The 22,677-nt window shown below is 50.0% G+C and overlaps 1 protein-coding gene across 1 annotated transcript in view; it reads right to left on the reverse strand.

Annotated features, from left to right (window-relative positions):
• WWC1 (WW and C2 domain containing 1) overlaps positions 1-18,090 on the reverse strand; it is a 159,924-nt gene extending 141,834 nt beyond the window's left edge. The window contains exon 1 of the mRNA XM_027545723.1: positions 17,910-18,090. Within this exon, the coding sequence (XP_027401524.1) occupies positions 17,910-18,028 (119 nt within the window). The 5' untranslated portion in view covers positions 18,029-18,090. The remainder of the gene's footprint in view (positions 1-17,909) is intronic.
• Between the last annotated feature and the right edge of the window lie 4,587 nt (positions 18,091-22,677).

Below are 22,677 nucleotides of genomic sequence, written 5' to 3' on the forward strand. Positions count from 1 at the left end.
ACCAGGGCTGCACCGGGCGGGTCAGGGGGTGGGGGGAATGTGTGTGGAGCGACTGATGGACCCTGGCTCAGTTGGCCCCCAGTTTTGGCCATCGGCACTGTTTCTGCTAGTCCCCACATGGCAGTATCTTGCCCTGTTCAAAGACAGTTCCAGGGACAGAGTTGCATGGAACCTGCTGTTTATTTTGCTGGCTCATGCCCCTGCCTGGGAAGCTTCTCTGGGACCCAGACCTCCTTGCCTTGCTCTTGCCACTGTTGTCTAAGGACTGGAATCCTGCCTCTGGTTTCTGCCAGGTGCCTGCCAGGCCACCTCCTCATTCCTTGTTACAGCCAAGGGACACTGCCCCTGCCACCAAAGTTCCCATCTTCTGACTGTCTCTTGCCCCCTGGGGGCCACAGTGGTGGACTGCCCTGTAGCCTGCATCGGATCTGACCTCTGACCCTGCTGGTGGGCATGCAGCAGGCTCAAGACCTTTTCTCAAGGCCTTTTCTCAGCAGGTGTGATCCTCTTTCCACTGAGACCTCCCCCACCCCCATTTCCGGATCCAGCTTCAATCCCTTATCCCAAGTGGAATTCTAGGAACAGGTTGAGAAGCTCCCGGTCCTTGGTAGTGTTTATACCTAGATGTGAGAACCCACTGCTTACTGATACTACCTGCTATCTGTGTCTGGAGGCAGAGTCAGCTACAGAACAAAAGAATAAAACAGGGCTATGCAAACATCAGTCGTGTTGACTGGCCAGTGCTACTCAAACATTAACCTGCGAAAGGACCACTGGGGATCTTGTCAAAATGCAGTCTCAGGGGTCTGAGGTGGAGCCTGAGAGTCTGTGTTTCTAACCAGCTCCCAGGAGATGCTGGTGTGCTGGTCCACAGTCCCCACTTCCAGGAGCACAAGTCAGGGTCACGCTAATGAATGGGAACTTGTCATAAGGGAGATGAGGCCAAAAGTGGGGCTCAGAATCGAGCATGTGCTCAGAGAGTAACCACTGGGTCCCCAAACTGCCACAGCATTCCAAAACATGGACTCTGGGGGTTCTGAGAAAGCACAGCCTCCAGGCGCCAGCTACCCACAGCCTCACCTGAGTGGCCAGCTCCCGTGGGGGTACATGACCCCTGAGCCCTGATGCAGTTCCCTGTAACCAGATGAGTCCAGTTCAAGGCCGGCTCTGTCATCTTTCCAAATGAGTGTCTCGCAAGAATCTCAACTGGGGACACAGAGTTAGCTGCGGTTGCTGAGGTGGAGAATTACGAGACTGGCTGGCGCTGCAAAGGTCAGATGGGTCACCTGCAAGCAAATGCTGTGATGATGTCATGACTGTTAGCATTCTTAAGTAATTATTCCGGGCCTTGCCCTGGGCTGTGTGTCCTAAATAAGAGAATCTGTCCTGTAATTCTCACAATAACCCTCACAACGAATGGCAATCTAGTAGCATGAGCTCTGGGGCCAGAGAGCCTGAGTTTGAATCTTAGCTTCTCGACTTTCTAGCTGTGTGACCTCGGGCAAATTACTTATCCTCTCTGTGCCAGTAATAGTACCTCCCTCAGAAAGTTAGTGTGATAGTTAATTGAGCTAATAAATGTAAAGCACTTGGAGCGGGGCTTGGCACTCAATAAAATCTGGGCTATTATTTTACTCCCCTTAGCCTTATTTGTATAGAGGAAACTGAGGCTCACAGAGATTAAGTAGCTTGCCTGGGGGTCACACAGCAAGTTCGAAGCAGAACTAATTCATAACGTGGTTTATGAATGTATGAACAAACTTTAGATTTGTATAGTCTGTATAAAGGTTTCAGGAGGTAGCAGAAACCATAACTCTGGGGGTGGGTAGGGGGTTGGGGTTGCGACAGGAGGGAATAGAGGGGCATGTATGGAGACACTGTTTTTCACGGACTCCAGCTATAGCTCCCGCCAGTCCGGTGGTGGGGGTTGCTATGACCTTCCTTAAATTCCAGCAAAACCTCTAATCTCACAGTAGCCTCTTTCTTGGAGCCATGTCATGTGGGCCTCTACTGCTTTTGACCAGAACAGGCCTGACTTAAAGTAGATTCCTTTCAGCAGAGCAGCGGGGGGAGATGGCACCTGATGAAGGCTTCATGAAGCAAGTGGTGTCCCAAGTGGAAAGTGAGGGAGGTGGCCCTTCAAAGGACAAGGTGGGCATGGTTTCAATGGCCACCAGTGGGTGTGGCCTGTGAGGAGATGGGGTTTCAATAGACACAGGTGGGGGTGGCTTTGATGGACCCCAGTGGGCAAAGCCATTGGTTGAGTCGGAGACTGAATTCAACTTTAGATCCGTGGTAGTTTGAAGTGCTTGTCTGGGCAGAGAAGTGATATCCAGCAGGAAACTGAGCACCTGAGGTTTCACTGCACAGGAGGTGGTTGAAGGCTTGGGGGACACAGGCCACCACTAGGGAGAAGCTAAGGGATGGGAAAGACCACCAATAAAGGCAGAAGTTGGCGACACTGCTAGATGCTACAGGGAGGTCAAGGAAGATGCCATGCGTGTCACCTGGTGACACTTCTGGAACTTTGGTCAGACCGAAGACTTACTCTTGGAAAGAGAACACCTGAGCACTAGAAACATCCATAGATGCCTGAAGAAAGGAGGAGATGTTTTGGATGTGAGGTCCCAGAAGTAGGCCAGGTTATGGGGAGAGGCTGAAGGGATCTAGTCCTGGTTGAGTCTCTGGAATGACTTGGGACAAGTCTATTGATCATCGCTTCTTAAACTTAGAATGGTATCAAAGGTCCATCAACAGAGGAATAAAGAAAATGTGATATACATGTCCAATGGATTACCACTCAGCCATAAAAAAGAATGAAATCTTGCTATATGCAGCAACATGCATAGACTGTGAGGGCCTTATGCTAAGTGAAATAAGTCAGACAGAGAAAGAATGATGATGTCACTCACATGTGAAATCTAAAAAAATACTACAAACTAGTGAATAAAACCAAAAAGAAGCAGACTCGCAGATATTGAGAATAAACTAGTAGTTACCAGTGGGGGAGAGGGAAGAGGAGAGGGACAATGTAGGAGGCGAGGGTTATTAGGGGACCATATGAAATCACATGTGTGAAACTTCTGCAAACTGTAAAGTGCTATAGAATTGAAAGAATCTTTCATTCAAAAAAAAAAAAGAAAGAAAAACACCTCTTGTTGCCACTACAGTGAGTGCCATGCTCTTTGGACTAGAATTAAGAAAACTCAGTTGAAGAGGTTGCGTGGTTATCATAGACGAATAGTGATCCATCTTTCTTTCTTTCTTTTTTTTTTTTACTTAAAGCTAAAAGCAAACAGTTTTTCTGACTACACAACTTTTAAATTCTATAACTTGACGTGTGGTGTCATTTACAAGGGCTATTATTTTTGAACACAGCGTCCTCTTTATTTTCCCGATCTGTAAGGATTTGGTTCATGTTCTCATTATGTGTCTATAAGCTTCATGAGGAATGACGTCTGTCTTTGGTCACTGCTGTACCTACTTCTTAGCACCATTCTCACCAGGAATGAAACACACCAAGGTAATACATTCTTTGCTCTCAATTCTAGCCAACATGCAAGAGAAGTGGAAGGTAATTGAAGCATGGCTGGAGCCACTTCAGACCTGAGATGACCCAACTGACTTCTAGGGAACCCCAAACATCCTGATGGATGTGCCACTGGGCAAGCGAGAATGCTGCAGTCCAAGCCCATGGGCCCTTCAGGCACCAAAGTGTCTGACGGGAATTTGATTCCTGATAAGTCTTTCACGCTGAAGTAACAAGAGATGGGGCTCCCTTGGGCACAACGGTCTGTGAGGAAGGTGAAGCAAAGATGCTGATCACCACCAGGGACAGGGGAGTGTGAGCTGAATCTTGATGCAAACATGTCAAGTGATGGTAACACCTGGTGTAAGAACTGCAGAGGTCCCACTTGGACAATAAGCATTTGGGGGGACTTCTCTGATGGTCCAGTGGCTAAGACTCCATGCTCCCAATTCAGAGGGCCCAAGTTTGATCCCTAGTCAGGGAACTAGATCCCACATGCCACAACTAAGACGTGGCATAGCCAAATATATAAATAAATATTTTTAAAAAGAAATGAGAGTTTAGGGGTTGATATAAAAATGTTCTCAGGCTGATGACCATTTCAATGGGCTGCATCTACCCATACTCAGAAGGCTCTTCAAACCTGGACAGATTTTGCCAGCAACCACCCACAAAATACCTTACAGCATTCTGGCTACAAATGTTCGGCCAGTAGTTTCCAGACTTCAAGGGGCAGCAGAGTCCCCTGGGATGCTCCTTGAAAGACAGCTCGCAGGGCTCCCAACCACCCTCCCCCCAACCAGAGTGTCTGATCAGTAGGTCCAAGATGGGACAAGAGAGTCTGCAGGTCTAACAAGTTCCCAGGTGAAGCTGATGTCCTGCTTGGGGACCACATTTGAGAACCACTCAGGCCTGGGCAGAGTACATCATGAGAAACGCTGGGCTGGAGGAAGCACAAGCTGGAATCAAGGTTGCCGAGAGAAATATCAATAACCTCAGATATGCAGATGACACCACCCTCATGGCAGAAAGTGAAGAAGAACTAAAGAGTCTCTTGATGAAAGTGAAAGAGTAGAGTGAAAAAGTTGGCTTAAAGCTCAACATTCAGAAAACTAAGATCATGGCATCCGGTCCCATCACTTCATGGGAAATAGATGGGGAAACAGTGGCTGACTTTATTTTTCTGGGCTCCAAAATCACTGCAGATGGTGATTGCAGCCATGGAATTAAAAGATGCTTACTCCTTAGAAGCAAAGTTATGACCAACCTAGACAGCATATTAAAAAGCAGAGACATTACTTTGTCAACAAAGGTCCATCTAGTCAAGGCTATGGTTTTCCAGTGGTCATGTATGGATGGATGTGAGAGCTGGACTATAAAGAAAGCTGAGCGCCAAAGAATTAATGCTATTGAACTGTGGTGTTGGAGAAGACTCTTGAGAGTCCCTTGGACTGCAAGGAGATCCAACCAGTCCATCCTAAAGGAGATCAGTCCTGGGTGTTCATTGAAAGGACTGATGTTGAAGCTGAAACCCAATACTTTGGCCACCTGATGCAAAGAGCTGACTCATCTGAAAAGACACTGATGCTGGGAAAGATTGAAGGCAGGAGGAGAAGGGGACAACAGAGGATGAGGTGGTTGGATGGCATCACCGACTTGATGGACATGGGTTTGGGTGGACTCTGGGAGTTGGTGATGGACAGGGAGGCCTAGTGTGCTGCGGTTCATGGGGTCGCAAAGAGTTGGACACAACTGAGTGACTGATCTGAACTGACTGACAGGCCTGGTGACCAATAAGGAAGCTGAAGAAACACCCAGGGTCCTCCACTAGCAGCTGGCAAATATTTGTTTCATATCAATAGTAGGAATAAACTACTTTGAAATGTTTTGAAATGTTTTGAGCTATTAAGATACCCCTCCCAGTCTTTGTTGACCAGGAAGATGTGTATATGCTTAAGTATGATCCGTTTTTTTCCAGAGAAATGAGAAATGGCTTATGTCCAAAAAAATTATGGTGCTCAAAATACATGAACTGAGCAGAAACTACCAAAGTATAGATAAAGCTAGCAAGGAGACCTTAATCACTGCACTTAGAACTATACGGACAGTGACCTTAAATTTGATTCTGACCAAGCCTACGAGGTAGGTTCTAATGTATTCCCATCTTGTCAATGAAGAAACTGAGCCTCAGGAGGCTTTAAGGGGCTTAACCAAGATTGGCCAACTAGCCAGTGAGAAGGGGGAGATGCACAGTCCAAGTCATGGTCAAGGGGAAGAGCCATGGACAAGGCCTCCCTCGAGGATTCTGTTGGGGGGTGGACTTTGCCTCTTCCCCGCCCCTGGACTTCCTAGACTTGGGATAGGAGAGCTGCTTGGCACAGGTACCCTGGCTCAGCAGGGAGGAACAGAGAAGACTGTTCCCTCTGCTCCTCTCTGTGACCATGGATACGTGACTCCACACATTCTCGGATAAAGAAAATGTCCTCCCTGGATCTGCTCAGCCCTCTTGCTTCCCTGTACTGTATTTCACAATGCAGGAGAAAACCCTACTGGACTGTGCCACCACTGAGGCTTCGGGTTAGCAAAAGAACCAGAACAAAACTGCTCGTAGCATCATAGGGATGCAGGTAAACAGGGCTTGCTCCTGAAGTCACTTCCTTTAGCCCACTTAGCATAAAAAGGAGGGCCAAGCTACCTCATCTGCCTTCTTCGGTTCCCTGTTTGTGAAACACGGATTGAGATGGTGCTCCCCTACTCTCCCTACTTCCAGGTTACTGTTGAGGAGTCAATAAATCAACTGTTTGTGGTATGCAAAGCACAGACACAAACCAGCAGTATCGCCTATTGGAAACTCAAATTTCCGGGCCCCTCAGCAGCAGTAAAGAATCCGCCTGCAATGCAGAAGACGCAGGTTTGATCCCTGGGTCAGGAAGACTCTCGGAGAAGGAAATGGCAACCCACTCCAGTATTCTTGTCTGAGAAGTCCCATGGACAGAGGAGCCTGGCGGGATATAGTCCATGGGGTCGCAAAAGAGTCAAACACGACCTAGTGACTAAACAACTGACTCAAACTAGGGGCAGCGGTGGGAGCGTACAGGTGGGACTGGGGTTCACAGGTCCTCGAGGTGATTCTGATGCTTCCCCAAGTATGACGATCACTGCTGTAGAATGTAAACTCCATGAGGACAGGATTTTTGTGGCTTGCTGCTGCTGCCGCTAAGTCTCTTCCGTCATATTTGACTCTGTGCGACCCCATAGATGGCAGCCCACCAGGCTCCCCCGTGCCTGGGATTCTCAAGGCAAGAACACTGGAGCGGGTTGCCATTTCCTTCTCCAAGGCATGAAAGTGAAAAGTGAAAGGGAAGTCGCTCAGTCGTATCCGACTCTTAGCGACCCCATGGACTGCAGCCTACCAGGCTCCTCCATCCATGGGATTTTCCAGGCAAGAGTACTCACTGCTAAATCCCCAGTGCTGGAACAATGTCCAGCATATTTCAGATACTCTATCCATTTACAGGCGCTCCATAAATATTTTTAAACTGAGTCCAGATGACACAGGAGAGAAAAAAAAAAAACAAGGTTCAGAGAGCCTGGGATTTCTATTTGCACAGATTGATGACAGTTTCTCACTAATGTGTAGTAAATGTTATGAGCTGGACACGGTCTTGTGTTACCCTTGCATTCCTAGCACTTAGCCAGGTGACCAGCTCATCCTCATTGGCTCTGGGTAACACCCTATCTACGGAAGGTACAAAGGTGTCTCAGATCCAAATCTAAGCTCACACCGCAACTACCAACTGGTGTCTAAGACACGGTCATCCCTCCATCTTCCTGAGATGGGTCAAACTGTAGCAAATACCAAGCCCCTGGTCATAATGTAATTTGCCTGTTTAACTGTTTGCCCATCTCCCTCACCCGAGGGTACACCCCATTGTAGCAGGGACTTTGCTCTGATCCTCGGCTAGGGCAACGGAGCCAGAAGCCCAGCAGGCACTCAATAAATACCTGCTGAATGAATGGCCAACCCCAGGCTGGGTGGGACGAGATAAATACTAATGCCCTTCTGTGCTACCTCCACGCTAAAATCAGCAGGTTCTCAAATGGCTCGTCAGCAGGGCACGGGGAAGCCCCAGTGAAGGACCAGGATATCAAAGCAGTTATCAACGAATTCCAGAGACGTGCCCCCACTTCCCACTCCAGTTCCCACAGCAGCCACTTTCACTCAGCCATGACCACTGCAATTCATTACCCTTGCCTCACACACCGCCCTGGTGCCAGCTCCCTGGCAAGAGTCACTTCACTCCAGAAATTCCAAAGAAGGGCTTGCCTCTGATAAGACCAGGGGGAAAAGAATTTATTGGTTTATTTATACAGTGAGTGCCCCAAGGTGGTTTGCAAACTCTGATGTCAAGGTGGCTCAAGTGAACCCTGGTTCAGCAGGAAGAAACTTGACTTGGAAAGGAGGCGACAATGGTTCTTGTTCCTCTACCAAGGCAAAGAAGGGTAAACTCGCCTAACTAGTCCCAGCTCCCATGTGAAAATCGTGTGTAGCAGGCACTGGGTAAGATCCGCCTTTCCTCTCCCCACAACCCTCAGGGGGTTGGTAAGCCCTCCTTATGAACGTGAAGTTACTCAGTCGTGTCCGACTCTTTTCAACCCCATGGACTGTAGCCTACCAGGCTCCTCTGTCCATGGGATTTTCCAGGCAATAGTACTGGAGTGGATTGCCATTTCCTTCTCCAAGGGATCTTCCCAACCCAGAGATCAAACCCGGGTCTCCTGCATCGTAGACAGATGTGGGAGACCCGGATCTGTCTGAGCCACCCGGGAAGTCGTGCCCTCCTTACCTGTGCTTTAAACAATTGAGAAGGGCTTTGTTCAAGGTGACCTACTACCTGGAAATGACAAAGGCAGGACTTGACTTGATAGCCTCTGGAGATCCTTATGGAGACCTTTTCCACTGCAGGGAACTGTGTGATATATCAAACCAGCATTGGGCTGGAGCCACACAAACATTTTCCTCCATAGTGAACAAGGTATATATGCTAACAGGTGTGTTATCTCTGTAGTTAAAAAGCTCCCTTTCCTTTGCTCTCCTCCCCTCTTCCCCTCCTCTCTCCAAATGCACTGAGAAGGTTGCAGTGGTGCAAAGATTAAGGCTCTGTAATCAGACAGACCTAGATTCAGATTCCAACTCTCCCCCTTTCTACCCATGCAACCTTGAATTTGTCCCTTGGCCATTCTTAACCCCAGTTTCCCCATTAAGTCAGAAAAATACTATGCGCAAAAGACTGTGCTTGGCACATGCCAGGTACTAGATAAAGATGACTAAATATAACCATTATCATTGTGATCACCAGGGGCCGGTTATGATACAAATGCACGTGGAAGAAATTCCTGGACTACACAGTGCCACGCTCACAGAGCCCTAACTATCCAAGAAAAGCCACGACAGATGCAGGATCAGAAGGCTGTCCCAGGGTCATCTCATCCTAACAGCCACCTGATGCCTGGATCTTGACATTTTATCCTCCCTAGTCAGGCACCAGTCAGTGGATCCTAAGGGCAGCCCAGAGACAAACCGAAAAAGTAACTGCCACTGGGTGAGGAGGAAGCCAGCTTGGGGACAGCCGGGCTGCCATCAAACCGGGCCCGGCAACAGCAGGCAGCCGGCTGGGGAAAGTCAGCAGCTGCCGCTGGCCTGGTGTCTTGGCTGCCAGAGAGTGATGAATGGAGCAGGGGAAGAAAAAAAGCCAACAAAGGTATCCCTAATCTTGATGCAGCTTCATTTTTTTTTTTCCTGGCCGACCATTGAAGGAGAATTTAAGCCTTAGTCCTTTTTCTTTGGCAGACATTTGAAACTGAAAGATCCCGTTTCTTTGCAATGGTGAGATGTCATGGGTAGAAGCATGGAAGAAGCGATGGGGGCGGGGGTGGTGGTGCAGGGACGTAACCCACTGCACTGGTCCTTTTTTCCGCCCCCTCTCTGCTCTCTTCTCCACCCCCTCTCCTTGGTCCAGCATCTTTGTAGAATTTTCTATGTTCTTCCCACACAACAGTGAATGCCCCCCCACCCCCTCACCCGGCCCCGTTATTTTGGCAGGAGCTTTGCTGCTCAGGAGCCAGAGGCTTAATGGCCCGCTGGTGAAGGTTAAATAACAAAACGCCACTGTATCCAGTTTCTGAGTTTTCTCTTCTTTTATCTCAGTCTGAAACAGGGATCCAGAACAGCTGAGAAGCTTGTCAGCAGCAGCAACCAGAGCCTCTAGCTGTTCCACCTAAGGGTGTGCGGCTGGCTGGCTGGACCCTCTGTGCTGGGAGAGGCAGGGCATGTATTTTTTACCCGGACTCAGCCCCTATCCAGCCCTCTGCCCTGTCCAAGCGGAAGCACAAGGAGATGCTACCCAGGCCATTTCTCCAAGGGAAGGGGGCTTCTATTATCCTGGGCCCCTCACTGAGCTGGGGGCAGATCGTCATCACCTGAAGGCAGACATGGCCGGAGAGAGAGCTCCAGGTGCGCTCAGCATGGACAGGCGAATGCTGTAAAGTTGGCACCCCTGCAGATGCTGCCAAAACTTGACCGAGGGTTCTGCAGCAGCAGGCCGGCCACCTTCCAGCTCCCACTGATTCTAGCCTCGTCTCTCCTCCTGTGCACCTGAGCTTGGCGTTCCAACCTTCCCAGTAACTAAGGCAACCCGACTCTCTCCTCTTCAAAAAGGCTGTGTTGCAAGGCTCCCCGGGCTCCCAGGGGAGTGGGGAATCAGGTCAGTTTGTTGAGGCCAAAAGCAGGAGGGGCAATAACAGGAAGGAGCTGCCTTAGTGGTTACTAAGTCCCTGGCTGTTGGGAGCATTTACCCAAGCAATTTGGGAATGGCTTTGAACTCTCCACACACTGCATCCTTCAGAGTTTCCCTGCCTCTGTCTGTTCTCTCCCTCCCTCCCAGAGCTCTGGTTGGCTGGCGGCTCCCAGAGGGTAGCCTTTGTGCCCTCTGGTCTCCCAAGCCACCATGTGGATTTCACTGGCTTTTCTGATCAAGCCTCCTTGCCAGCATCTTTCCCTGAGATCCACAGCAGGCTGGCCTCATTTTAAGAGTGAATGGTAACTTTCCAGCCCAGTTTGTAGACAGGGCATCTGGAGTCCTAAAATGGCTACAATGAGGAGGGCATGGCAACCCCTCCAGCATTCCTGCCTGGAAAAATCCCCATGGACAGAGGAGCCTGGTGGGCTACAGCCCATGGGGTGTCAAAGAGTCGGACATGACTGAGCGACTAAGCACAGCACAATCCGGGTTTGGATTCAGTTGAACCACCTGGGCTCCAGTCCTGGGCGCATCACCTAGTGGTGGTGACCTTGAGCAAATATAAATTCATGACCTTTCTAAGTCTCTGTTTCCTCATCTGAGGATGGAGTAACACTATTTACCTTATATGGCTGGCAAAAGGATTAAGTGAGATCATAATATAAAACACTTTATGTGCAGCCCAGAGTACATATTAACATTTATTACTATTCATTTGTGGGTTCCAAAGCCTCTTACTTCTTCCTGTTAGCTAGATTAGTGCCTTTTAACCTTATTTCTTTCTTAATGAATGATATAAGATACTCCCGTGCACTGCAGATGCCCACGAGACGTGTAGATCATAAATTCAGGCCTTGGAAGGAGAAGAAAAGCCCTCTCATAATTGTAAAGGCCCAAACTAAAGGTATTAGTGGATCATTAAGAGCAGAAGCATGGAGAATAGAGGCTTTGGGTAAATTCCCTGGCAGGCTGGTTATAATTCCCGTTAAGAAAGCATGTCAGAATGTAAATTGGTGGAAAGTGACATTAGTCTGACAATAACCTTAAATCGATTGAAACTGATTATAAAAATAGTAGTGCACTTGCAATTGCTGTACTTTGCTCGACACATAACACATTCCTATGACGCGACTCACACATGGTTGTGACGCTATGAAAGAAACTTGCTGGCCATCAGCACAGCCAAAAAGGATTACAGAGGATAAACCACAAGCATAAAATACTCTCAAATTATTACAGTGGATGAGAAGAAACTGGGTCTGATTTTCAAGGAAAAGTTTACATATGAGAAAGAAGAAAGGAGACCTTTCCCTGGTAGCTCAGCTGGTAAAGAATCCGCCTGCAACGCAGGAGACCTTGGTTCAATTCCTGGGTCAGGAAGATCCCCTGGAAAAGGGGTACGCTACCTACTCCAGTCTTCTTGGGCTTCCCTTGTGGCTCAGCTGGTAAAGAATCCTCCTGCAATGCGGGAGACCTGGGTTCGATCCCTGGGTTGGAAAGATCCCCTGGAGAAGGGAAAGGCTACCCACTCCAGTATTCTGGCCTGGAGAATTCCATGGACTGTATAGTCCATGGGGTCACAAAGAGTCGGATACGACTTAGCGACTTTCACTTTTCACCAGAGACTCAGGTTGACATTTGCTGTGTGACCTGGGGCAAGACATAGGTTTCCGTTTCATCAAGTGAAATGAGAGGGCTAGACATGACCAGAAAGGTCCAAAGCAGTTGCAAACTGCTACAGAGCTGGAGGCTATTGATATTTCTCCCGGCAATCTTGATTCCAGGTTGTGCTTCATCCAGCCCAGAGTTTTGCATGATGTATTCTGCCTATAAGTTAAATAAGCAAGATAACAATATACAGCCTTGATGTACTCCTTTCCCGATTTGGAACCTCAGATATACAGATGACACCATCCTTAAGGCAGAAAACAAAGAGGAACTAAAGAGTCTCTGGATGAAAGTAAAAGAGGAGAGTGAAAAAGTTGGCTTAAAACTCAACATTCAGAAAACTAAGATCATGGCACCTAGTCCCATCACTTCATATCAAATAGATGGGGAAACAATGGAAACAGTGAGAGACTTTATTTTGGGGGGCTTCAAAATCACTGCAGATGGTGACTGCAGCCATGAAATTAAATGACGCTTACTCCTTGGAAGAAAAGCTATGACCAACCTAGACAGCATTTTAAAAAGTAGAGACATTACTTTACCAACAAAGGTCCATCTAGTCAAAGCTATGGTTTTTCCAGTGGTCATGTATGGATGTGAGAGTTGGACTATAAAGAAAGCTGAGCACCGAAGAATTGATGCTTTTGAACTGTTGGTGTTGGAGAAGACTCTTGAGAGTCCCTTGGACTGCAAGGAGATCAAACCAGTCCATCTTAAAGGAGATCAGTCCTGGGTGTTCATTGGAAGGACTGATGTTGAAGCTGAAACTCCAATACTTTGGCCACCTGATGCGACAAGCTGACTCATTTGAAAAGACCCTGATGCTGGGAAAGATTGAAGGTAGGAGGAGGGGACAACAGAGGATGAGATAATTGGATGGCATCACCAAATCGATGGACATGGGTTTGGGTGGACTCCAGGAGTTGGTAATGGACAGGGAAGCCTGGCGTGCTGCGGTTCACGGAGTCGCAAAGAGTCAGACACGACTGAGTGACTGAACTGAACTGAACAGAACTGGATGGAGACTTGGTCTCCATTTGACTTGAGTATTTTCTAGGTCAAAGTGTAGTCGCTTAGTCGGTCCGATCTTTGTGAACTCATTGATTGGGCTCCTCTGTCCATGGGGTTTCCCAGGCAAGAATACTGGAGTGGGTTGCCTTTCCCTTCTTCAAGGGATCTTCTCTACCCTGGAAGATCCTGCACTGCAGGCAGATTCTTTACTGACCTCCTTGTAAAAGCTACAAGATTTGACATTCCCAAGTGTCTACTGTTATATGAGGCTCTATGATAGTTTCCCTGCCCAATTTAACTTATTTCATGCTCAAAATGCCTCTTGACAGCTGATGTATATCATCCCATCCTAAAGAAGACAAAACTGAGGCTCAGAGAGAATACATAACTTGCCAAGGTCACTCAGATAATAAGCAGCAGATCAAAGATGTCAGGATTCAAAGACTCTTTTCATTTTCTTTTGTTTTTTATCTATTTGTTTATTTTTGTCCTGCCATGTGGCTTATGGGACCTTAGTTTCCCAACCAGGGATTGAACCCACAACCCCTGCAGTGGATGTGCAGAATCTTAACCACTGGACCACCAGGGAAGTCCCCTCTTCCCATTTTCTACACTGCTCTCTGAATAACTGTGGCCTGGCCACACCAGAATGGCAGCAGGTAAGTGAAATCATGCCTGTCCGGGCTCCATTCCCCAAGGCTGAATTCCTTAGGCAGTAGAGCAGAGGTTTTTGATTCTGCAAGGGATTCCAGGCAGCTGAGTGGTCAGGAATGTGGGTTCTGAGTCGACACGCCTGGCAATCACATCTCAGCTCCTCAGAAGCTGAGTGGTTTTCTCCGAACTTAGGCCCCCTAAGCCTCGAGGTTTCTCAGGTAGATAATCTACTCCCAGGGTTGTTAGGGGGATTAAAAGAAATCCTCCATGTAAAGTGCTCAGCAGACTGCCTGAATACAGTCAGTTCTCAATCATTACGTCTCAGCTAAACAGGAGGGCATACAGGTAGTCATGAGCAGTTTCTAAGCTAATCCATGGTAGGGGTTATGAATCTGGGGTCGGTGAACCCCCTGAGAAATGATGTGCCAAAAGCCCTGTTCATGCTTTTCTTCGAGAAACGTCCTTAACCTCTGTTGGAAGCTTCTGACCAGAAGGAGATTAAGATCTTTTGCCTGCTGTAAAGCCCAACATCTTACACTATGGATTGTTCCTGTAATAACAGGGTTGGCAAAAATTCCTCTTCATATCATGAGAGAAGTTGCTGGGTTCTCTCAACAAGGCCTGCTAGCCACGTGGGCCTCCAGCACTGATCACACAGACACAGAAACTGTTCCCACAGAGCTCCCAGGTGAAGAAAGTCTGAACACAGTCCCCCTCCCTTCCCCCCACACACCAAGGAGCAGGAATTAGGCTTCAGGAACGTTCTCTGGCAGGGCCAGTTCCAACAATCCATTCTTCCTCAGAGAACAATCAGTGCGTTTGTTGTTGCATACCACTAAGTTAAATACACCCAGAGTGCTGGCCCTTGGCTAGAAGCTTCCAGAAGAATTTGGGGTTATTCTGCTGAAGGGGTACTGCTCCATGGCCAGATGGACAGCACCTGATTCCCCACAGACCTGGCACCTTCTAAGACCAGCCCTACCTCAGGAGGAGCCCGAGGAGCTTGGCGGATCCTTTGGCCCAGTCGGCAGGACCCCGAGCTGCCCACTGGCCCTTCTCTGGTTGTTGGGACAACCGTCCTCAGGAATTTCGGCCTCCCAGTCTTCCCCTGGGTGAGAAGGGGAAGAGAGTTGGCAAGGCTGGCTGCCTGGCTGCTCTTCCAACCCCCTGGTGAAAGGGGAAGCTGAAAACTGGATTCCCTACCCCCAGCAGCCTCCATGGCGGACACACACAAAACAGCTCAGGCCCGGAGGGAAGAATGTGCCAAGACATTCTGCAGGGTTGGTAACCCGAGATGCTATTTTGTTCTCGGTGGCTAAGAAATCACTTTTCTAACTGAAGGACCATTTGACTTACTTCTTTTAAATTCAGGGGAATGGGCAGTCATATCTCCTTGATTCAGATAAGAAAAAAAAAAAGACAAATGCGTGCACACACAGACATACAAACACACACACCCAGCAGAATCTTTTTTCTTTTATGTGATATTTTGTTTTATAGCATTAACCAGCTGCAGAGATGTAACCACCCTGGCAGAATTCCCCCCCACCACCACCAACAAACCCCACCACCCCAAAGAAGTCTGGCTCTTTTTTAGCTTTGCTCAATTTTTTCCTCCTCCTTACAGCTCCCTCACCTTCCTGCCTACCGCCCTCCTCCCAATTCTGCCATGGAATCACGGGGGATAAGGTGAGGCCAAAGCCGAGTCCATGAGATCATATTTGAGAACTGGCAGGGGGCCTCAGAGACCATCTCATCAACTTTCATCTCTCACCAAAGGAGCACTTGCACCTCAGAGAGGTAAGGAGATTTGCCTGGGGCCACACAGATAGAGTGAGAAGGTTGAACTCTCTTCTGGGGTGTGCGGGAGGGAATTCCAGGGAGGCAGAGGTGGACGCCCTCTGTTCAGCTGTTTCCCCAAAGTTGGCTCACTGCAAGAGTGAGCTCAGAAACCCTCAGCATCCTAAGATCAGGGGCCCCACCCCAAGCTGGTGCAGGTGGGCTGACCAGAGATACAAAGGCACAGAGTAAAACCAGTGAACAGCAAGGCGGAGAAAGTGAGCAGTTCCTTAAGCGCCAGTTGTGTTTTTAATTCCTCTCCATTGCTTGCCAATCTGCCTAAAAACACAGGCTGCAGAGGCCTGTTGCTGGGGCCGTGGACTTCAAATAGAAAGGCACTTTTTTTCCCCCTTCCACTGTACTTTTTAAAGGTTCCTTTCTCTTTGGAGCCATAGATATTGCTAGTTTCCCATTTGCAAAAGTGGCTAAAAAGAATTCAGATTGGGTTGATTCAATGTCAAGTATTAAGTCAGCAATAACACAGGTGATATAGCAAAAAAGGTGGTCTACATAATACTGAAATTTGGGAAATCATGCCATAGCCAAGTCAGTTTTCCATGGAAGCTATACTGCGTGCCCTCTTCCAAGGGTAAAGAATGACCACTGCTTAAGCAGCTTTCTGCAGCTGTGTTAGCCTCTCGGTGCCCCAGAGAAGTTCCCAGATTCAGGACCTGGGGTGAGTTAGCAATGCCCTCGACATTCAACTGCTGACAGCATACTGGACTCTGTAGCTGCTGGGATCTAAAATGCAGGAGGGCACACAAACTTGAACTTGTGTCTGTCTTAGGTGAGGACAAGGGACTGTGGAGGCTAGAACTTCAGAGCTGGCAGAGAATTTGGCAAAAGGCAGAGTGGTGAGACGATCAAAACCCCCAAGCACATCCCACCTCCGGATCTCAAAGTTTGTCTCATGTTTGAAAATGGGAGCTGGGCCCTGATCTTCTATATCCCTTCCACTTTCAAGAGTTCCACTATTACCCTTTCCCTTCCAAGCAAATCATTTGTCTGACAAACAGGCAAACTGAGGCTCAGAGGTTAAAGCAGCTTGCCCGTGGGACACTGAGCTCTTCAGCATTAAAAATGTCTTTCAGATTAAATTGATGAGATATTCAGCATAGTACTGAACTCAGAGACGACACCCAGTCCATGTGGAAGGAATGAACCAAAGTGCTCACAGAAACTATGAGCAATCTCAGCTCACATTTTCTTTCTTGCTTTTTCTTTTTCTCAACTCTCATCTTGATTACACACCCCATCCTAGACTTCTGGAACCTCCATTCCCACCCCACAAGATGAAGCAGCCAAACAATTCAGCTTCATTGTTTTACAAGCACCTGACACCCAAGGTCACAATTACCAGGTGAAAACTCCGCATTCCTGGGACACTGACCACAGAGATGACAGCAAAGGACAACCAGCAGTCCCAGAGGGTGGTCCTTCCCCCTCCCCCACCCCCAGGATATTCATGGAGAGAGGGTGCTGTGTGCAAAAAAAATGCCAAGCAGCCAAAACCAGGAGAAAGTCTGGATGCTTAAGAGCCACACCAGCCATCTCACACTCCACCTGCCTCAGCAAAAAAAAAAAAAAAAATCCGGTGCTCCAACCGGCGTGGTGCCCACCAAGGTCAGGACGCGCTGGTGCAGGATTGAGGAACCCCCATCCCCAGAGGAGAGGAAGGCAGGGAGGAGAAGAGGCGATGGGCAGGGCTTTGCGGCGGCCTCTCACCTCTATCTACATCCTAACAGCTTCCAAGTTGCCGTGAGATTCCTGGAGAACCAGTCTCCCCGATCAGCCCTCCCCCGCTCCTTCCTCTCCTTCCCACTGTCGGCCTCCCGGCCCCCAGAATGCCGCTGCGCCCGTCTCTCCGAGCCTGGGAGGCACCTGTCAAAATTCACACTCTGGTCTGCCTTTCCCGGGACGCAGTGTCCTTCCTCCAGCAGCCTCCCGCTGAGTCCTGGGTGCCTACCACCCCCTCCAAACCAGATGCTTTCCTATCCCCCCTTCCCCGCCCCCCCACCCCGTGCTGGGGAAAGCCTCCCCGGGAAGCCCCAGCATCACTCGGCTAGATCGCTCCCCCAGCCCCCGCCCGACCTAACTAAGGGGGAGGTGGGGGGGCGGGAGGCGGGGCTAGAGCTTAAGGTCAAAACTCCCGGCAGGTGCCGGCGGGGGGCTGAGTCCCCCTCAGAGGATGACGCGGGGTTAGGAGGTAGCCTGGGACAACTCACCGGCCGACCCCTCCTCCCAGCTGCCCACCCGGCAGGAGCCGGCGGTCCGGAAGGGCACGGGGGGTGGGGGGGCACACTGAAGACAGCGCAAGAGGCCCGCAGAGCTCCCCGGGGTCCCCGCCCCGTCCCGGCTGGTGGCCCCTGGGGCAGGAGCGGGATGCGGGGGGGCACACGGAATCCTACCTGTCCCGCGGGTCGATCCAGCTGGTGGTGCGGCTCGTGTGGTCTATGTAGTAGACCTTGCCGTCGAAGTCGCGCGCCTCCTCCCAGCCCTCCGGCAGGGGCAGCTCCGGCCGGGGCATCTTCTCGAGCGCGGCCCGCGCTCCCCCATGCAGCTCCCGGCCGCCACGGGGGCCCCCCGGCTCAGCGGCTCCGGCCGGTTCCTCTCGGCTCGGGCGGCCGCCGAGGCACCATGGTCGGGGTGGTGGGGAGGGAAGGTGGCGCCCGCGGACTGGGGGCCCCTAGTGAGGGCCGGCCGGGGTGGCGGCGCTGTCCATGCGGCCCTGCGGCCCCGGCCCGGCGCCTCCCGCTTCTCCCGCCGCCGGCCTCTCACGCTGCCATGTGCGCCCGCAGCGGCGCGGTGCGGGCCTGGGTGCGCGCCCGGCCGGCGGGGCAGAGCGAGCCGAGCGCAGCTGCCGCCTGTCCTCCTCCGCGGCGCGAGGCGCCCTGCAGCCTCCACGCCGCCGCCGCCGCCTCTCGCTCCCCCAAGCCGAGTGCTGTCCCCGCTCTCCCTCCGCCGTTCAGCGCTCGCTTGGTTTGCGACTCCTGCCTGCGCCAGGTGCGGCTCGGGCCGTGCAGGTAACCGCGCTGCCCCGGAAACTGGAGGCGGAGCGCCGGGCGCCAGGGTTCCCGCGTCCCCTCCCCGCGCCCAGCGCCGCGAGGGCGGGTCCTAGGGCCCGAGACGCGCCCCCTCGTGGGACAGTCCCAACGGCCGGCCGCCCCTTCGCGGCTCCTGCCGGGAGGAATGGGAGCCCGCCCTTCACCTGGGTCCCGGACCCAGACTGGAGCTCCGGGAGGCGCTAGCAAGCCCCGCTCTGCCTCGGCTTCCCGGCGCTCCGGGCTGTCTCCACCCCGAGTGGCCGGGCTCTTGGCACAGGTGTCCCCAATCTTATAACTCCCGGCTTCTCTCCTGTAGAATCAGGAGTCAGGCAAGAAGTGGTTAAATGGAAACATTCTTGCAAATCGGGGAACATAAGTTTTCCAGGATCTCTGATCCCTTCCCCCAACACACACACCATCTGTCTCCCTCTTATTCTATTCTTTCCGCGCGTTGTTTCACCCATCCCCCCACCCCTCGTACTTGCAAGTGTAGCTGGCTCTTCCCCGGGTCCCTAAAATGAAGAGTGCTAGGCATCTCCTCCCCCCAATCCCCAAGGACCTCCAGTGGGTGTCGGGGAGGCCCTTTGTAATAGTAATGGTGGTGGTGTTCATTAAACTGAATACGTAACCTGTTCCAAGCAGCTTCACCTGCCCTCTTCGAGATATTAACTGATCTGTCATGGCTTTGGGGGGATAGGGGTTATGGAAAAGAAGGAAGCAAACAAAGCAAAATTCCATGTTGGAAAAAATGAGAACTTTTAAAAATCAATATTTCTTGAGAAATGAAAAATTTGTGATTATTTAATTACAGTTAAGAATCAGCTGTCTGTGTCTCCTGAATGTCTCTAAATTTTTTTTTTTTTTTTTTGCCCTGGATGTATAGCAGGGAGCTGGACTGGAGGGATGAAGCCCAGCCTGCTGTATCCTTTGGGTCCCGCAGCCTCCCAGAGGAGCCAGTGTCCTGGGCCAGGGTGTGCTGAGCATAGGGGAGAATCCCATGTTTCTGGTCTCCTCTGCTCTTGGTACAGAAGACCTGTGGTGGCAGCTCCTCACCTCCACATGCCTTCTGCTAAGCCAGTTACTTCCCTAAGGCCAGGCCCATGGGCTCAGTATTTGACCTTTCCCTCCCTCCCTCATTCCATAGATGCCATGCACAAAAGTCCAGAAACACAGACCTCAGGCTGGCCTCAGAATACCTAGAAGTAGGAGTTCACCCTCCTACTTCTTATGGGGAGTTTCCCACAGCCCTCTACAACTCACTCAACTTCACTGGGTGTAAAATACTCCCATTAATGATGAGGGCAATGCGTACATGCCACTGGGTGCAAAATACTCCCGTTAGTGATGTGGGCAATGTGTGCATGCACTCATGAGGTCGCTCAGTTGTGTCCAACTCTTTGCAACCCCATGGACTGTAGCCTACCAGGCTCCTCCGTCCATGGAATTTTCCAGGCAAGAGAACTGGAGTAGGTTGCCATTTCCTTCTCCAGCGGATCTTCCTGACCCAAGGATGGAACTCAGGTCTCCCTCATTACAGGCAGACTCTTTACCATCTGAGCCACCAGGGAAGCCCTGATGAGGGCAATGAAAAGTGAAAGTGAAGTCACTCAGTTGTGTCCAACTCTTTATGACCCCATGTACTGTAGCCTACCAGGCTCCTCGGTCCATGGGATTTTCCAGGCATGAATACTGGAGTGGGTTGCCATTTCCTTCTCCAGGGGATCTTTCCAACCCAGGGATCGAACCCAGGTCTCCTGCATTTTAGGCAGATGCTTTACTGTCTGAGCTACCAGGGAAGCTACTGATGAGGGCAATAGCTCAGAATTAAAGCCAACATGGTGCTAGCTGCTTCACAAGCATGATCTCACATAAGCTCATACCACCACTCTGGAATAAGGAATGCTACTTATTATACCCATTTCACTGATGAGAAAACCGATGCTCCAAGATGCTATATTGTTGACCAGGGATACAAAGCTAATAAGTGAACCTAGGTCTGACATCAGTACGCATGCTCTCCACCATTAACCTATTTTTTCTTTCTGTTTAATTACTCTGAAACTCCTGAACCTACCCAGGGTCTAGATCTGGAATATTACGGATGCTGATGACTGCTTGTCTCTTTGGATGCTTGCTTCGTCATTATTTGGCTGAGAAGCTAAAGCTCTGGAATCAGTCTGTTTGGGTCTTAAACCCTCCCTCTTTTCTAACTGTGGGACCTTGAGTAACTTGATCAAATTTTCAGTCTTAGGTCTGAAAGACACCATAATCATATAGACTCTGTAGGGCTTGTTGTAAGGGCTACAGATGAGAAATGTAGGGGGCTTGACATTTCACAGTACGCCGTCATCGCAGGTGCCAAACGCAGAACACCATGCCCTCATGTGAAACGGAAGTATTTTCTGTGCCAAACACAAGCCCATGTCCTTTCCCGTCCTGAAAATTGTGTGTGGGGTTTTTTTGTGTGTGTGTGTGACAATCTTCCTCATTGCTGCTTTCATTTTCTGTCTTGTTTTGCAACCAAGACTTCGCACTGGCTGATGCTGGTAATGAAGGGAAAACCCCTTTTAGACCTCCAAATTCAACTTTCTTGCCCACACCCTGGACTTTCCACATGACTTGCCCCTGCAGGTCTTTTGACCTGAGCTGGAAAGTAGGAAATCAAGACCAGAGCAGGAATGGACTCCTGAAAGCCTTCCTCTGTCTGCCTTACCTCCATCTACCTTCCCCCGCCCCCCAGCCCAGAACAGACGACTCCTAGGTTATCTCAGAAGCTACAAGCAGGGTGAGGTAATAAAACAGATGACTGTCTGCCCCATGTGATGGTGGGTGAATCATCCCCAGGCATTCTTTGAGGCTGAGCACAAACGTGAAAGGGATTAAAGGTAAAAACCAGCTCAGCCACGTGATAGGGCAAATTGGACATTATTCTACAGGTGAATGAACTGCAGGAATCTGAAGCGAAGACAAGAAGCCCAGCCTTCCTCCTGGGGCTGCGTGAGCCTGCCCAGGAAGTTGGAGGCATAGTCAGTTGTTGGAGCCAAGCAGAAGTGACCACAGGATAAGCCTCTCTCGGTTTGGTTTCACAGCCAGGTTGCCAATTGGACACACCTGAGCCTGAAACGGATGGTCTTTTTTTTTTTTTAAAGACACCCACTAAAATCCTTCCCCCACTGCAGCAGCAAAGGAGAACACACACGCGTTTCAGAGAATTTCAGAGCGACAGGGTAACATATTTTATGAAGACGGTAAGGAGAAGAAATTAGCTTAGGAAAAAAAAAAGGAGCAGAAATGCCAGCAGTACTTTCCTGTTAGCATCAACATTCTTCAAGAAAATGGAAGAAACCTCTGCGGAGATTTTTTTTCTGACTCCATGACTGTTCTCCCTACATCATGCTCTCCCTCCTACACACCCTGCGGGATGCACAGTTGTGTTTCTGTGATGGAGCCGATAATGTGCCCTTTCTTTTGTCATGCATTATGTGCGATTCATAATTGGGCCCATGAACTATTTTCTTTCAATAATGGGAAAACATGTCGTAAGCCAGGAAAAATTAGGGTGCAGGAAACCTTGGCAATATGAGAGCTGAGACAGAAATGGAGATAAATAGAGACCTATTTATCTCTGCTGCTGCTGCTGCTAAGTCATTTCAGTCGTGTCCGACCATGTGCGACCTCAGAGATGGCAGCCCACTAGGCTCCCCCGTCCCTGGGATTCTCCAGGCAAGAACACTGGAGTGGGTTGCCATTTCCTTCTCCAATGCATGAAAGTGAAAAGTGAAAGTGAAGTTGCTTAGTCGTGTCCAACTCTTAGCGACCCCATGGACTGCAGCCTACCAGACTCCTCCATCCATGGGATTTTCCAGGCAAGAGTACTGGAGTGGGGTGCCATTGCCTTCTCCTATTTATCTCTAGGTCTTCAGTGTTTAAGGCTTCCCAGTTGGTGCAGTTGGTTAAGAACCTGCCTGCCAATGCAAGAGATGCAAGAGATGTGGGTTCGATCCCTGGGTTGGAAAGATCCCCTGAAGAAGAAAATGACAACCCACTCCAGTATTCAATCCCATGGATAAAGGAGCCTGGTGGGGTACAGTCCATGGGGTCACAAACAGACATGACTGAAGTGACTGAGCAC

The sequence above is a fragment of the Bos indicus x Bos taurus genome, chromosome 7 (genome assembly GCF_003369695.1).
Source record: "Bos indicus x Bos taurus breed Angus x Brahman F1 hybrid chromosome 7, Bos_hybrid_MaternalHap_v2.0, whole genome shotgun sequence".
Classification (NCBI taxonomy): Eukaryota; Metazoa; Chordata; class Mammalia; order Artiodactyla; family Bovidae; genus Bos; species Bos indicus x Bos taurus.